Raw genomic sequence first — 15880 nt, 5'->3', positions numbered from 1 at the left:
CTGGGAAAGGTCAGGAAGTGGATTTTCCCCAGAAGGGAAGCAGCCCTGCAGGCCCATTTTAGTCTTCTGCCCTCCAGAACTGTAAGGTAATATATTTGTGTTTTTCTTTTTTTTTTTTTTTTGCGGTACGCGGGCCTCTCACTGTTGTGGCCTCTCCCATTGCGGAGCACAGGCTCCGGACGCGCAGGCTCAGCGGCTATGGCTCACGGGCCCAGCTGCTCCGCGGCATGTGGGATCCTCCCGGACCCGGGGCACGAACCCGTGTCCCCTGCATCGGCAGGCGGACTCCCAACCACTGCGCCACCAGGGAAACCCATATTTGTGTTTTTTAACCACTAAATTTGTGGTTATTTGTTACAGCAGCAACAGGAAACTAACACAGACATCCAGTTCAGACCTGAGGGGAAAGACGGGGAGGTCTGGGGCCACTAAAGCCCCATTTCCTGAGACACCGCCCCCATCTCCAGCCTGGTGAAAGCAGAGGTCAGGGCCTCAGGTCTTCCAGACACTCCAGCCAATAAGACTGGTCGCGGATGGAGGGGAAAGGGCAGTGGGGGAAATGCCCTGCCTCTACCTAGCAGGGTGAGGGGGTGGAGTGGAATGAGAGGTCCCACTCCTCCGGGACACTTTCGGGGCCCCATCTTCTCACCACCCCACGCCCATCTAGATCCTGAAAAAGACTGACCACACTTCCTCTGCACTCTAGCGACCAAAGGCTCCCAGACAAACTCCTTCCCCTGAAGGGAGTGGAATCCCTGTTCACCACCTATCCCACCTCAGGTCATTTAGGGCTCAGGCAGGGCGGGGCCTAAGGCACACTGACAGACTGGCCGGCTCTTCACCTTGTCTACCCTGCCTCCTCCTTCCCTTGACAGGCACAGGTGTCACTTGGGAGCAAGGTCCAGGCTCAGGCTCAGGCTCTGTCTTTGGACACAACGTTCAAGACCGTGAAACAACAAGACCGACCCTCCCTCCGCCCACAAATATCTTCCTTTCCTTCCCCACTTACAGATGCTTCGAAGTCTAAGACGCTCCCACAAGAGCTCTCTGCAGGGACGCCCTGCGGGCCCTGGGAGAGTGCTCATCCTCTACGGGGTTGCACGCTGGGTGAGAGCAGGCTGCGGACAAGGAGGGCCTTTACTCCAGCCTCTCCGTCAAGGTTGCGTTCACCAGCCTCCATTGGCGTAGCCCCTGCAGTCTGACAGTAATCACTATAGAAATAGTGACAGGGGTGGTTAGGACTCCTCGCTTCCACTGCAGGTGACACGTGTTGGATCCCTGGTCGCGGAACTAAGATCCCGAAAGCCTCATGGCTGGGCCAAAAAACAAACAAACAAACAAACAAAGGTTACTGTGGGTGCAGAGTAGGGACGAGGCCTAGGCGAAACCGCCCTCCGTCAGATAATCACAATAGAGGCTGGCACGCGCCGCGCTCCCCCAACCTTGAGCCAGTCACCTATCTGAATACATTAGATACGTTAACCCTAGAGGGAGTACTATTATTAACCCAGCTGAGCTGCGGAATCTGCGCTCTCCAACGCCTCATTGCTGTCTGTGTCTATTGACCCGGCAAACCTGTAAACCTGGGCGCTGCCCTGCGCTCCCCCGCCATCAGACCGCAGCGCCGGGGCCGGACAGGGCGTGGAGACTCGGTCCTGAAATCCGCGAAAGCTCCCGGGAGCAGGGGTCGGAGCTGGGCCTCAGTCTGCAGAGCATCTGCGGAAGGTGGAGGCGCATTCCTAGACGGGCACAGCGCGTGCCAAGGCCGCCAGGGGTGAAGAGCCAGGTGCGGAGCCGTCTACCAGACGCGGGCGGAGCAGGCTTTAGCTCTGCGCCCAGGAAACCTGGCCCTCGCGCCTCAGCCGCGGGGAGCCCCGGGCGCCCCGCCCCGCGCGGAGCCCTTCGGTTCCGGGAGCGCATGGTCGGCTCCGCGCCCTTCCAGGACCACGACCAGGGCCGGGCAGGGGCGGAGCTGCGGCCTCCGGGAGCTGGGTCCCTGCCCCCGCCGTTCTTTGCTGACCGGAGCGCGACGAGGTACTGTCCCCCGCGTCCGTCCGACGGCCCCGCTCGGCGCTTTAAAAACCCGCCCAGCTGCAGCGGCGGCGGCGGCGGGAGGCGCGACCGAGCCCCGGGCCCGCGCCCCAACGGCCGGCCAGAGCAGCCCCATGGAGGGTAAGTGCCCTCGCCTCCTCACCCGCTACCCCGGCGCCGCGCTCCGCGCCCCGGCCCCTCAGCCACCCGTTGCAGCACTTTCCCTCACCCCGCGGGCCTGTGCTGGGGCGCAGCCCTGCCTTGCCTCCCGCTCCTAGCGGGGTGCGGGGATGGAGCGTAAGGCCCGCTCATCGCAGCTAGCTGCGGGTCAGGAGGTGTGGGTGTCTTTCCTTCTCACCACCCAACCGGGTCCTGACCCCAGGGCCTGGGAAGCCCCGCGCCCGCACGTGACCCGAAAGACGGACCTTCCTTGCTTAGCGCAGGATCGAGGGTCCGAGCTCTCTCAGCCGGCTCAGACTGAAGCCCCCCAGGTCCGGGCAAGTGTGGGGTGCAGGTGCCGGTAGCAGAGTGCCTGTGTTTTGGTTTCTCACGCTCGCTGCTCCCATCTTCACCCACATCCCCTCCACCGTCTCCCACCGACCCCGCTAAGTGCGCTTGCTGTGAGAGAGGGCTCGGTGGAGGGAGCGGTTTTTAGAGAAAGTTACAGAGTTCAAGCTACAGTCCAGCCTCTCAGCAGGTTCCAGGACCCAAAGGGTAGGGCTGTGAGTGCCCCCCAGGGCGTCATCCCTTCCCCTGCTTTCCTTAAGTGCAGGGTGCCCAGCTCACCCTCAAGCCTGAACAGGAGTCCAGGCAAGATGGCGGTTCTCATAAGAGAAGGGTTAATTTCTACGCAGAAGCACAAGGAAATGGTTCATTTCACCCAGAATCCCAAGTCCCGGGCCAGCTGCTTTCCAAGGGAAACCAGAAAGCTCTGTCCAGTGCACTAGGACCATAAGGGAAATGGTTTCTCCTTGAGACCCAGCAGAGCCCAGCCAGCAGCACCCCTCCCCAGCAGATACATTAAACCTGCTTCTGGGTTATCCCTGGGGTCTAACCCAGGGGGGTGGGCTTGCTGCTCAGATTCTGTCCCCAGCCTGCCAGTGGTGTGAAGGGGAGTGGCTTTCCCCAGGCATCACATCCCGGTGGTGTCTGCCCCCAGAGCAGGTGGCCCTGGTGATTGGGGGCATCCTTGGGGGACTGCTGCTACTGCTGCTGTTGATGGTGGTGAGCCGGTGTCTCTGGAAGAGGCTTCGCGCCACGTTCGCCTATGAGGAGCTGTCAGGGACCACGGCTGCCTCCAGCACACAGGGACACAAGCTCTGCCCACCGGATGCCAGGACCCAGGCGAGCAGGTGAGGCAGGATTGGGGCCTTGGGGCCAAGGGAGCTCCTGCTCTTGCTTCGGGCCCTCCCTGTGGCGTTTCCCCTGGAGCGGCGTGGGGAAGGAAAGGTCTGTTTATGGAGGGCCTCCTCTGTGCTGTCAGCAGGCCGGGAGCTATCACAAAGAAACCCCACAGTTCTCACCACAGCTGTGAGGCAGGTGTTATGAAGCCCGTTTTCCAGCTAAGGAAAGTGAGGTTCAGTGGACGTAAGTAATGGGTCCAGATAGCACAACTAGGAAGTGGCAGAAGAGGCATTCAAACCCAGGCAGGCCTACTCCGGAAGCTGTGCTCCTTCTCCAAGTCAGCACTGCTGTGGGCAGACAGAGGTGTTGCCTCTGGCTGTGTGTGTGTGTGTGTGTGTGTGTGTGTGTGTGTGTGTGCCCTGGTGTGGGCCCAGAAAATGGTGCTCTTGCCTCCTCCTGGCTCCGGCTGGCTTTTTCTCCTCCGGTGCCTGGCACTCAACCCCTCTGGGCTGAGCGCTCTGAGGCCACACTCTTCACTAGCCACCTACGTGTCATCTCCGTGCCTCTGGACAGGCCACCAGGTGTACCATTCGTGGTGCCCCCTTCCCTCCAAAGCCAAGACTGGGTGCCCCTGAGCAGCAGAGAGCGGGCCCAGGCCCCACAGGACCCCTGCCCAGCCCCGGAGCTCCTGCCTCATGCCACCCGCAGCAATCTTGGTGAGTGTGCCCACCAGGGCTGCCCAGGGGTCATGGTCTGCTCAGGCCAGGGCGGACCCATCTGGCTTCATGGGCCTGGCTCCAGAAAAGAGCCTGGATGGCCCTGGGGATGCCAGAGTTACCCAGTGACCACTCTTTCCAGGTGCTTGCGTTTACCAAATGCCTGCCGCACCCCAGCCTGGGCCAGATATGGCTTCATGTGCCATTTTGGAGTTAGACCATAACTCTGGGGCTGGGGGAGGGATTATCACCCCATTTTACACATTAAAAAACTGAGGCTCCGGAGGTTAACAGTGCCTTGCCCAAGGTCACAGAGGCAGTAAGCAACTGGAATTGGAACTCTGGTGTTCCTGGGTGCAGAACCTGTGCTGTGTCCTGCTTCCGGATGATGGGTTGGCCAATGCAGAAGGCGGCATGGTGGAAGCTGGGCGCACAGCTCTCTGCTGCCTCTGTGCTCTGAAGGCCTCCCCGGAACCACCCAGTAATCAGCTGGGCCCTTCTAATTTAAAGAGGAAGAACAGGGACAACACTATATTACTGAGACACCCTCTGGACACCACGGAAAGGGGCCAGGCCAGATGCTGGGAACTGCGCCCCACCCTGCAGGCCCTGACTTCTGGGGGTGGGGGTCAGTCACGGGAGCAGGGGTTGAATGAATACTGTGGCCTCCGCTAGGAGCCCCAGGGGGGAGCAGGCCTGGATGTAGAATGCCTTAGTGCTGAGAAGGCCTCTTGGGGGAGCTGCACTAGAGAGAGGGGCTGTGTTCAGTCCGGAGAAGAGAGCGGGGCGAATGTGGTCAGGAGAGGCCAGTGAACTGCCTGGTCAAAGCTCAGCCAGGAAGGGCTGGGCCAGGAGAGGTGTGGCAGTGGAACCCAGAGCTTGCTGTCCCCCATGCCCCTGCCTTCCCCTGGCCTGCCAGTCCTCCCAGCCCCTGTGTTGTAGGAGACGCATGCATGGTGGGGACCATCAATCCAGAGCTCTACAAGATCCCGGAGGACAAAAGTGAGACCCACTTCCCTGAGGGCTGCCTGGGACGGCTGCGGTTCTCTGTGGAATACCAACAGCAGGCCGAGCGACTGCTGGTGGGCCTGATCCAGGCACAGCGGCTGCAAGCCCCCTCAGAGCCCTGTAGCCCCCTGGTGAAGCTCCATCTGCTACCGGATGAGCGGCGCTTCCGCCAGTCCAAGACCAAATGCGGAACAACCAGCCCACAGTTCGACGAGCACTTCATCTTTCAGGTATGGCCTCCGGAGCGGGCAGGGTCTGGGGCCCTCTCCCTCCTGGGAAGGACAGACATTGCGCAGGAGAGCCCCAGCCTTCTGTGCTAACCACGGCTCTGCAGCCCCCAGGACCCCTGTGCCACAGGCTCTGCTTTACCCCTCCTGCCAGGTCAGGGTGTACAAGAGCCCTCACACTTGCACGGTGGGGGAAGATGAGAGACTTGAGGGATGAGGGGGCAGAGGGCTAGGCTCCTCCTGTCCAGGTTGCCTGGAGGTGAGAAACAGAAACATATTCTTGGAACACCCACTGAATGCCAGGCCCTGGCTCATGGATCTCAAGGAGGCACCCCAAAGCCCTGGAACACGAGGAGCTCTCTGGCAAGGTTATACACGGAAGGCAGAGGGGGAGACCCCCCCAGGCCCCTTGGGGTGGGGGCAGGAACTCACCCGTCCCGTCAGAAGCCAGAGCAGGACCTGAGAGCCATCTTGCGACAGGTGGTGCCTTGGCAGCATGGTGGGCGGATGAGCTCAGGGTCTGGAGGTGCTGAGGCTGCCGGGGCACTGAGCCAAGCTCACGGCGGCCTGGGAGCCTCAGCAGGTGACTGGGGCCCTTACGGGAAGCCAGCAGCCAAGAGCTGCCGAGAGGCCCCGGACAAACATTTTTAAGAGCAGGGCAGCAGGCTGGTTGGCAAGGTAAGGAGAGGCCAGTCTGCATCTGGGAAGAGTGTGATTCCTGCCTTCTTCCGGGGCTGAGCACTGAGAAGAGGGGTGGCACACGGCCCAGCCCCTGGCTGTCCTGCTGGTGCCGAGGCTGTGAGAATTCACAGGTGAACCTGCTCCTCTTAGGACATCCAGATCCAAGGTGGGGAGGCTTGGATCAGCCGCACGTCACGCTTGCGTAGTTACACCCATCACTTCCCTGCCCTGTCCCTGCACCGACTTGCTCCTGGCCTCTCTGTGCTTTATGGGGGGAAGGGGAAGGAGAAGAAGAAAAGAAAATCACTATTAATTAACCATCTGCCATTCGTGGTTTTATAACCCAGAGAGTAAGAAACATTATCCCGTTTTACAGGTGAGGAGACTGAGTCTCAGGGAGAGGGCTGTTCAGGTGCCCAACTCAGGTAGCAGAGACAGGCGGGTTCCCTGGGCTCCAGTGCGGGAGCCTCTTACACTTTTATGTGTAGGCAAATCATTGGATGCCCTGTTAAATGTAGATTCTGCTTCATGGGTCTGGGTGGAGCCTAAGGTCCTGCACTTCTGAGGTCCAGGGGGTGGTGTGTACTGCTGGTCCTTGGAGCACACTCAGCGTGGCAAGGCTCTGGCACACCCTGCCACCTCCCCGGGATACTGGCCCAACGGCAGCAAAGGGTCCCCTGAGGATGCCTGGGTTTGGGGTGCACAGGTCCCTGGTTGACACACCCCTCATGGAAGGATCCTGTATCCAGAACATACCACGCCATCCCATCCCCTGACTCCACACCTGAGCCCAGCTGGGCCCTCATCTCCCTCAGGTGCCCAGCAAGAGTATCACCCAGAGGGTGCTGAGGTTCTCGGTGTACCACGTGGACAGGCAGAGGAAGCACCAGCTCCTGGGCCAGGTGCTGTTCCCCCTGAAGACGGAGACCCTGGCGGGCGACTGTCGGCTCATCTGGAGAGACCTGGAGGCTGAGAGCCTGGAGGTAAAGGTCAGGGTCACCAGACATATGCCACCATGTGTCAGACTACCGTGGACAGCCAGCAGGTGTGGCCCAGCACCTGCTGGCCAGTGTCAGCCCTCATTATACTGCCCACCACCCCTACAAGCATGACTCAGCATGGTGGGCCTGGGCCGGAGCTGCGTGGGACAAGGAGGGTGTGTGGGGCCTGGGCAGGGAGGGGTGCCTGAGCCTCTTTTGCCCTGGAGGTCAGATTACCTGGAGCATCCTGAAAAATCCACATTTCGATTCCTATCCAGATCAGACAGCTGTGAAAGATGACACCCCAAACGGACCAGCCAAGGAAACTACCTACCCTTCCCCCAACCCCCAGTGAGGGTCCGGGTGGCTCAGAATAGGCCTTGGAATACCCCAGACCTGGGTTTGAATCCTCAGCTCTGGTCCTTACTACTGTGTGATCTTCAGCGTGCCCCTTCAACTCCCCAGACCTCAGTTTCCCCATCTGTAAAATGGTGGGTGGGCTTCCAGGAGAGTGTGTGGCTATGTCACGGAGTACCCAGGGCCTGCCTGCTGGGAGGAAGGAGGAGGGCATGGGGGCCTCCAGTACCTACCAGGGTGACAGGGGTGCTTTCCTCTCGGCCTCTCCAGCCTCCCTCCAAGTTTGGCGACCTCCAGTTCTGCCTCAGCTACAACGACTGCCTGAACCGCCTCACGGTGATTGTGCTGCGAGCCAAGGGCCTCCAACTCCTCCAGGATGACACGAGCTTTGTCAGTAAGCCTTCGCCCTGGGGCAGGGCCCACCCCGTGAGCTTAGGACCCTCACCCCCGCCGTCCAGCTCCTGCTCGCATATGCTGCCAGGAGCATCACTGCCTCCCGAGCCACGCCTCCCGAGCCACGCCCTCCCGCTCTGCACGGCTGTGGCGTGAGAAGCTGCTTCCTTATGTGAATCCCAGGGCTGCATCTCCTTGGCCTCCATCAAGACCCCTAAGACACCTGAGACCAAGTTTGCCCCTCCCTTTTCGCAAAGCGGTGTCTTGGCTCCTTGCTGCGCTGCCTGACTCCGCCCCTGCCCTTCTGCGAAGGTTCCAGTTCCTCCAGGAAGAGGCCCTGAGCCCCCCTGCCCCGGGAGCTGGGGGTGGCGGGGGCACCCCTGCGTGCAGAGCTGGTCACTCAACTGGAGCCTGGGAGCTGGGGACACAGGAGCCCTGCTTGGGCTCACCCCTCATGTCCCGCCCCACTGTCAACCCCCCAGCTGCACAGTGTCTGCCCCCATGCGTCTCTGCCTCTGGCCCACTATAAGCAAGCTGGCATTCAACCCTCCACTGCGGATCCAAAACCCATCTAAGCCGCCCCCAAAAAAACTTGGCCTCTGAAGGAGAAGGTGTTTAGGGGCCCCAGGAGGCCCGAGCACCCAGCAGGCAGGACCTGCCCCCTGTGGGGAGGGATGGGAGTGTGGTGCCAGGTTCCAGGAACAAAGGCCAGCCCAGCCGTGGGTGCGTTCAGGAGACAGAGAGGAGAGAAGAGGAAGGGAGCCGAGCGTTTCCTCGGCTGCAGGCAGTACACTAATCAACCCCGTAATCAACCCCGTTTCCTCTTGTAACGCCCTTTGGCTGCAGCAGCTGTGAGTAATGGGGTCCTGGCGCCCAGGCGGGGCATGTGCCCTCCCAGCCGGACCTCCCACAGGCTGGAGGTTGGGCCCCTGCTCGCCCCTCCTAGCCCGCGGTCTGCACTGCCCCCCAGGTGTGCTTGTCAAGGTGTCTCTGATGAACCACAACAAGTTTGTCAAGTGCAAGAAGACTTCGGCTGTGCTGGGCTCCGCCAACCCTGTGTACAGCGAGACCTTCAGCTTCGAGGCCGACCCTGCCGAGCTGGACACGGCGAGCCTCAGCCTGACAGTGCTGCAGAGGGCCAAAGGGGACAGTAAGGCTGCTCCCTTAACCTCAGGCCGTGGGGGCAATGGGCAGAGGAGGAGCTGCTGTGCCTTCAGGAAGCACGGACCCTTTGGAGGGAGCAGTATGGTTTCTGTTCTCCGCTAAGGAAACTAGCGCTCAGAGAGGCTGAGATAATTGCCCAAGAACACGGAGCTTGCTAGTGAGAGAGCTGCGATTCACACCCAGCTTTACTCCGGTTTGATTGTCCATAGCACCCTAGAAAGAGGTTAAAGGATGGCCTCTGCTACCGCCTCCTGGAGCAAATCACCAGAGAGGTTGGGAGATGGCACAGCTACGTGCCACCAGCCCAATGACCTGGTGCCGTGGGTCTTTATGGGCTCTTGTGTTGCCTCACGCCTTCTGTACAAGGCTTGAGGGTCCTGGGTAAGGTTCAGTGTGGATGAGAGGGTGGAGTTATCCCAGGCTGCTCTCCCATACTGCCCCCCACCCCAGTGTCCACTGCCACTGAGGCAGAGCTGTCGGGCCAGCTGGTCTCATGGGCCAGAGCTTAAGCCCCTTCTCCACTGTGGTAGTTGGTAGGTGAAAATCATTGTTGGATACTCCCCCTGAATATACAAGTAGGCTGATGGAAGACGGCTTCCTTCTGGAGGGGCCCCTTCCTCCCTCAGCTCTTTGATGTGAGGCAGGTTTGACGGCCCACCGGGAGGGTGGGGGCAGAGTGGGTGCCCCAACGGAAAGGCAGGCTCTCCACCTGGGCTCCCTTCCCCTGCCAGCTACCACTCCAGATCAAAGTCAAGACCTCTTTGAAGGCTGTTAAAGAGGGAGGGGGCTGGCTACTTCCTTCGAGGGGAGAGTGAGAGAGAGAGAGGGAAGGCACTGGGGATGGCTGAGGTCATGTGGCTTCTGGGCTCCAGAGAATGACAGTGTTCTCCCGCCCCGCCGCCCCGCAGGGAGCCGCGAGTTGGGCCGGGTGGTGGTGGGCCCCTACATGTACACCCGAGGCAAAGAGCTGGAGCACTGGAACGAGATGCTTAGCAAACCCAAGGAGCTGGTGAGGCGCTGGCACGCGCTCTGCCGCACCACTGAGCCCTGACCCCGGCAGGGACCTCGGGTCTGCTCCAGGAGCCCTATCTCCCCACAGCCAGGTCTGACAGCCACAGGCCTGGACGCTGCATCCAGCATTCTCACTGGGCTGCAGGACCAGCCCGAGCCGGGGGATCACGAGTGCCGATGTGCAGGAGAGAAGAGACGACAGGAGAGCCCCTGCCAGGACAGTGTTGCGGCCGCTGGGTTACATCTCACCAGCACGAGAGGCCCTCCCGACTCATTCCATCCTTCTTTACCCGTGGGGCTGCCTGGGCTTGGAATCCTGGCTCCTGGTCATCCCAGTCTCGAACTGGACCGGAATCTCAGGCATTGGGAAGAAATACCCTCTAGAGTGAAAGCATAGCTGTGCGCGTTGCATGGAGTGCCAGGGAAACTTGGAAAACTGATGATGTGTTGATGCTCAGCCTCCACTTTTTTCCTCTGTGGTTTCTCTGCCTTCTGCCTGGTGGAGAAAATGAACTGCCCAAGGCGTTTATTTCGGTTGGTCCACAATAAATAGCACAGTCTGAGAAACTGGATCAGCATGTAGGTGCGGAACAGTCCCCAGGATGCCTGGGCAGCACGGCTTGGGAGAAAAGGCTCCTGGGGATCGCGACTCACTCGCTTCACACCTGCAGGAGAAAGCAGCCCACCCAGGTACCAAGTGGTGGACGGGCTCTGGGCGTCCGCTCCTGGGGCTCTCACTTTGGGCATGAAATGGTGAAAGCATGTGGCCAAAGCATAGCCCATAGGGCTGAAAGCTTTTCCCGTAAACCTAGCAATTCCACTATGATTATTGTGTTGTGGTAGGTGTCGGTGTAAACTTCATTAAGATGGAAGTTCCCTCAACTTCCCGTGAAGATGTACTCAAGGTCACCGGCAGCCCTTGTGCTTGTCACTGTTACTTATCAGGCAGTTTGTATTTTCACCCAAATGCTACTAAACTTGCAGATCCAAGCCTCGTTACTGTGTAATTCGGACAACACTTAAAACAGAATCTTTTCTTAGTGAAGCAACTTCTGCAAAAGCAAGTAGTGAATGTTGACGTCGGTTTGTGCCTCTTTGACTTCACCTCCATTGTCTGCCAATGCACAAATATAAGCTTTGCTGGTGGTGGTCCATACGCACAGAATACCTTGTGTTTGCTTTTCCTCACTTATTTCACGGGTACATTTTTAATGTAGTCCACGCTCCAGGAATTTCTAATAGTGCTATAGCACACACATAATAGGCATTCTCTGTGTGTTTGTATAGCCAGCTACTAAAATGGAACTGTTCCCCTTTCACCTGGGGTCATGAAACCACAGGTGCCAACCACCTCCACATTTCAAGGGGAGGTTCATGGCTGTCAGTGACCCTTCCAGGGCCACTTGGAAAAGTTGGTAAGTTTTCCCTTTGCAGGATAGAATGGACGGGTATGGCCTACTCACGGTTGAAAAATCTCAATGGCAAGAGACAGGCAGGCTCTCTGCTCTGATGGGGAGGTGGGGGTGATATACTGGACTGGCCCCCGTCTACAGATGCAGTCAGAGTAAAAAATACACAAGTGCCTCTCGTAGACCAGAGACGACAGCCAGCCTGGGCTATCTTGATACTGTCCACAAGGTGACCCCAGCAGAATGAAGGCCTCGGCATTTCCATAAAACATTTAGAACCAGCTTCTCAATTTCCACACCAAAAATGTGCTAGAATTTGGTTGGATTCTTCATGGAGTATATAGATCAGTTTGGTGGCCATTTGGTATCTTTACAATGTTGAATCTTCAACCCATTAACATGGTGTATCCCTCTTATTTCTTTAAGTCTTTTGCAAGTTTCCTTAAACATCTTTCATGGTTTTCAGGAACGTGTTTTTGCACCTCTTTTCTTGGATTTATTCTTAGGTGTTTTATATTTGTTTGTTTCCAATATAGAGAGATTCTATTGATTTTTATATGTTGACTTTGTACCTAGTGAGTGGCCTTGCTCAAGTCACTTGTAATAGTTTGTCTGTAGATTCTTTGTACTTTCTTTGTATATAGTCATGGCCTCTGTGAATGGTAGTTTTACTTCTTCCTTTCCAATCTTTATGCCTTCTTTATCTCTTGCCAAATTGCAGTGGCTGGGTAACTGGACAAGAAAAGGAAGTAAAAGGCATCCAGATCATGAAGGAAGAAGTAAAACTATATTTATTTGCAGATGACATGGTTTTGTATATAGAAAATCCTAAGAAATCCACCAAAAACTTTTGTGAATATAGAATTCTAGGTTGACATTTCCTTTTCTTTCAACGGCTTTAAAATGTTATTCACATTTCAGAACTTCTTTTTCTTTTCTTTCTTTTCTTTTTTTTTTTGGCCACGCAGCATCCCTTCCAGGATCTTAGTTCCCAGAATGGGGAATGAACCTGGGCCACCGCAGTGAGAGTGCCAAGTCCTAACCACTGGACCGCCATGGAATTCCCTAGAATTTCTTTTCTGTGTCTCCCTTTTATCTGACATCTTGGCCCCTCCAGCCCCAGCTGCCTTGGCAACCCCAATCTCCAGTGTCTTGTCTCTCCAGCTGCAGAGTGTCTGCTGCCTTTTCTGCCTCTTAGCCATGGCCCTCTGTCCAAATGCTCAGCCTCTTAACTAGAATCAGCAAGTTTCCTGAAGGGAAAAGTGGTTCACAGAACGTCAGCTCATCTCCTTGTGTTTTCCTTCTTCTGAGATCATGGTCCACCAAATGCTTGTCAACTTGGCAGCTCTTCAGCAAAGAAGTTTTCTGTATTTTGTTCAGGTTTTCTAGTTGTTCTCAGCAATGAACATAACTCTGACTCAAGCAGAAAAATAATTATTTTCTAAGAATTCTTCTCCCAGAAAAAGAATTCTTAGCAAAGAGTGATTTTATACAGGGAATTTGATGACACAAGTTACACAGCCTTCTTGGGAGGCTAATGAAGCTAAAAGGAGAAAAGTTGCTTGTATCAGTTGGCTATTTTTGGAATAATGGTGCATAACAAACAATCTCAACATCTCGGTGTTATACTAAAATGAGCATTTATTTCTCACACATCTATGGGTCAGCTGAGTGTGGGCTGATCTAGGTTAGGCAACTCACTTTCAAGCTGTGGGTCTGGCCAGGCTTGGGTCCTCATCCAGGCCTGCTCCATGTTTGTTCATTCTGAGCTCCAGCTGAAGGGGCAGCAGCTACCCAGGGAAAGATCTTCTCATGGGGAAGGCAGAAGAAGGGCAAACACATTTCTACCCTCTGCTTGTGTTGTGTCACCTAATATCCCATCGGCTGAAGTAAGTCATGTGGCCAAGTTCAAAATCAAGGGGCAGGGAGGTAAACTACACTTTTTGTGAGAGGAACTGCAAAGCACCATAGCAATGGATACAGCTACAGGGGGGGTTAAGGATTGGGGTGATAACTCAGTGCACCATACTGATGTTCCCTAGAAATGGGGAAAGCCAGGCCCTGTGCTTGGCTGTGCAGGTGCAGTCCCTGAGGAGGAGACCTCCCTGCCTCGTAGCTGCTGCCAGGTCTCAAAGCCATTGCTGCCTATTTGGTATACCATAATGATGACTGGGCAGAATTTGCACAAATTCTTTGCTCAAATTACTGCAAGAGCCTTGAGCATCCTGCTGTCATAAATGTCACAGTCAAAGGGAGAAAAGGATGATTTTTTACCTTCTTTCCACTCTCTAGCTTCACCTGAGTGTCTCACATTTGGTAAACTCATCCTGGAACCCTGTTCGTAAGTGTCAGGAAGCATAATTTCCAGACCTCCATTTCCAAAAAATGTAATAAGACCTTTAAAGGGGATGGGGAGGGGGCTGTGTGCCAACCCACACTCTGGGGCAAACCTGAGTCACAGGAACCTGCAGAGAAAGGAGGCTCTTGAAGAACCCTCGTGAGTACTCTAGCTCATAACTGGTCATGTTAGAACCTCTCCTGCCCCTTAGGTGGCCTTCCCATACCCCCTCCCTGCCCCTGTGTGGATGATCAGAAATCCCTGTTAGCAAGTTGGGAAAAGAGGAGTGGGAGCACAAATTGGAGAAACAGGAAAACAGTGCTCCAAGCCGATCTTCTGCTGTGGCCTGCTATAGGCATGAGCCCAGGTCAGGGCAGAAGTGAGGGGGGAGGCGTACACTTTAAATGAAGTTGGAGATAACTAATGAGAACCTACTGTATAGCACAGGGAACTCTACTTAATGCTCTGTGGTGACCTAAATGGAAAGGAAATCCAAAAAAAGAGGGGATGTATGTACATGTATAGCTGATTCACTTTGCTGTACAGTAGAAACTAACACAACATTGTAAAGCAACTATACACCCGTAAAAAATTTAAAATAAAAATAAATGAAGTTGGAGGTTTGGATCACTGGATGACTGGACATTTCAAGTGCTGAACATAACCTGTTTTTGCAAGTAGAAGTTATAGGAAAAATTTATTGTTACATAAGAGTGCTCAGAAAAGTCATGGGACTTGCCCTAGATTTTATCCAAACGGCAGGGAGAAGCTCCCTGCCAAGCAGGTTTGAATGGATGACTGGGGAAAAAGGACCAAGTATTTTGCTGATTACATTCTATAAGGCCGGGTCTTTCAACAAAATGGATATATTTCTTAATTGAATTTGTTTGTTTGTTTTTTTGGTGGTATGCGGGCCTCTCACTGTTGTGGCCTCTCCGCGCAGGCTCAGCGGCCATGGCTCACAGGCCCAGCCGCTCCGTGGCACGTGGGATCCTCCCGGACCGGGGCACGAACCCGCGTCCCCTGCACCGTCAGGCGGACTCCCAACCACCGCGCCACCAGGGAAGCCCCTTAATTGAATTTAATATGCCTTTATGAAGACAGATTGGAATATCTACTTATTATGGGGTTTTCCCCCTAATTTTCAAGTATGGAATTATTTGCTCAGATCACTCTCCCCTCTCAATTTCAGAGTTGGGTTTCTCAGAGTGGAGTGACTGTCAACGTGGGGAGAAAGGCACTGGCTCTGAGGAACTGTACTAGGTCATTGCACACCATCAGCTTGTTAAACTCCACAGCGGTCCAGGAGAAACTGCCCCACACTTAGAAGTGAGGAAAGTGCACATCAGGGAGGAGATGCCACCTCTCAGGCCCCAGAACTAGGAAGTGGTGAAGCAGGAATTTGAATCAGACTCCAGATGTCTAAAAATGGTGTCGTTATCACATATAGCCAGAGAAACCTCAAAAAAGCGACGGTGTAGTGCCTAAACAGTCCCACAGCCTGGGACCCTTTAAAGGACTTTTAAGGGCCTATTGGATAGAGCCGCTTCTGTTTGTGCACCTTTGGTGGCTGTGCATTTCTCCACATTTCATCCTCCCTTTTTCCCCTCTTCCCTCCCTCCCGCCCTCCATTCTTTCCTCTTTCCTTTCTTTCACTCCTGTCTGTATAAATTATCTGTTCATCTCCACTGATGAAGTATAATCCAGCAAGTGACAAGATTTGATTTCTGTCTGTCCTTTGGTAATATGTTTTTACCGGTTTGCTGATTGACAAATCTGATAGGACAAACGCAGGGAGTAGATGATGGGTGGGTGGCACACCGGTGCAGACCGGATAGGGGGCTGGAGCTGGTGGCCTCCTTGTCAGGAGGGCTATGGGAACATGATTGACGGGCCAGGCCGGCCGCAAGCTGGTGGAGGGACCGGCGGCGTCCAGGGAATGTGGCCGGAGCAGAGCGCCACCCGGTCGGTGTCCTCGCACTCAAATCTGGACTGATGCGCGGCTACTGAAACAGCAAGAAAAGCGCCTGCCTCCCTCAATGTATCTCTAGCGCCCTCTACTGTTTAGCATCACACTCACTGCGAAGGAGAGACGCTTAAGGGAATTCCGTCTGCAGAGCATATATTGAAGGACGAATTTGGAGCTGATTCCGGAGGTGAAAAGCTGGAAAAAGGACCTCAGTTCTTGTTTTCTTTGAAGAATTTAGCAAAGAGACCAAGG

General features: G+C 55.6%; 2 protein-coding genes across 5 annotated transcripts in view; one reads left to right on the top strand and one right to left on the bottom strand.

The window, feature by feature from the left end:
* The window catches only part of SHLD2 (shieldin complex subunit 2), a 135252-nt gene that overhangs the window by 14472 nt on the left and 104900 nt on the right, over positions 1 to 15880 (bottom strand). The window contains exons 10-11 of one of the 2 annotated variants that reach the window (XR_016388094.1): positions 7578 to 15880; positions 1 to 6271 (exon numbers count right to left, since the gene is read on the bottom strand). The exon at positions 1 to 6271 is cut by the window's left edge and continues 14472 nt beyond it. Coding sequence is in view for 1 of the 2 variants with exons in the window: in XM_022562454.3 (XP_022418162.1) it covers positions 15756 to 15880 (125 nt within the window). In the remaining variant the exon portion in view is untranslated. The other variant, XM_022562454.3, reaches the window with a different exon arrangement.
* On the top strand, positions 1267 to 15324 carry LOC111168746 (synaptotagmin-15-like). Of its 3 annotated transcripts, XM_022562430.3 has the most exons (8): positions 1267 to 2172; positions 3191 to 3383; positions 3949 to 4091; positions 5034 to 5329; positions 6823 to 6990; positions 7615 to 7738; positions 8708 to 8887; positions 9810 to 15324. In XM_022562430.3, exons 1-8 carry the CDS (start codon positions 2166 to 2168, stop codon positions 9950 to 9952), a joined length of 1254 nt encoding a protein of 417 aa, XP_022418138.1. In that variant the 5' UTR covers positions 1267 to 2165; the 3' UTR covers positions 9953 to 15324. The 3 variants fall into 3 exon arrangements, with proteins under 3 accessions (XP_022418138.1, XP_022418139.2, XP_089753923.1); XM_022562431.3 differs by lacking the exons at positions 1267 to 2172; positions 3191 to 3383 and having other exon boundaries at positions 3391 to 4091; XM_089897797.1 differs by lacking the exons at positions 1267 to 2172; positions 3191 to 3383 and having other exon boundaries at positions 3391 to 4091; positions 8708 to 9923.

The sequence above is a fragment of the Delphinapterus leucas genome, chromosome 16, assembly GCF_059928025.1.
Source record: "Delphinapterus leucas isolate spDelLeu-1000000601 "Yukka" chromosome 16, BTC_Dleu_Yukka2, whole genome shotgun sequence".
NCBI classification, from domain to species: domain Eukaryota; kingdom Metazoa; phylum Chordata; class Mammalia; order Artiodactyla; family Monodontidae; genus Delphinapterus; species Delphinapterus leucas.
The sequence above is the reverse complement of the archived record's forward strand: the minus strand, read 5'-3'. Positions and strand labels throughout refer to the sequence as shown.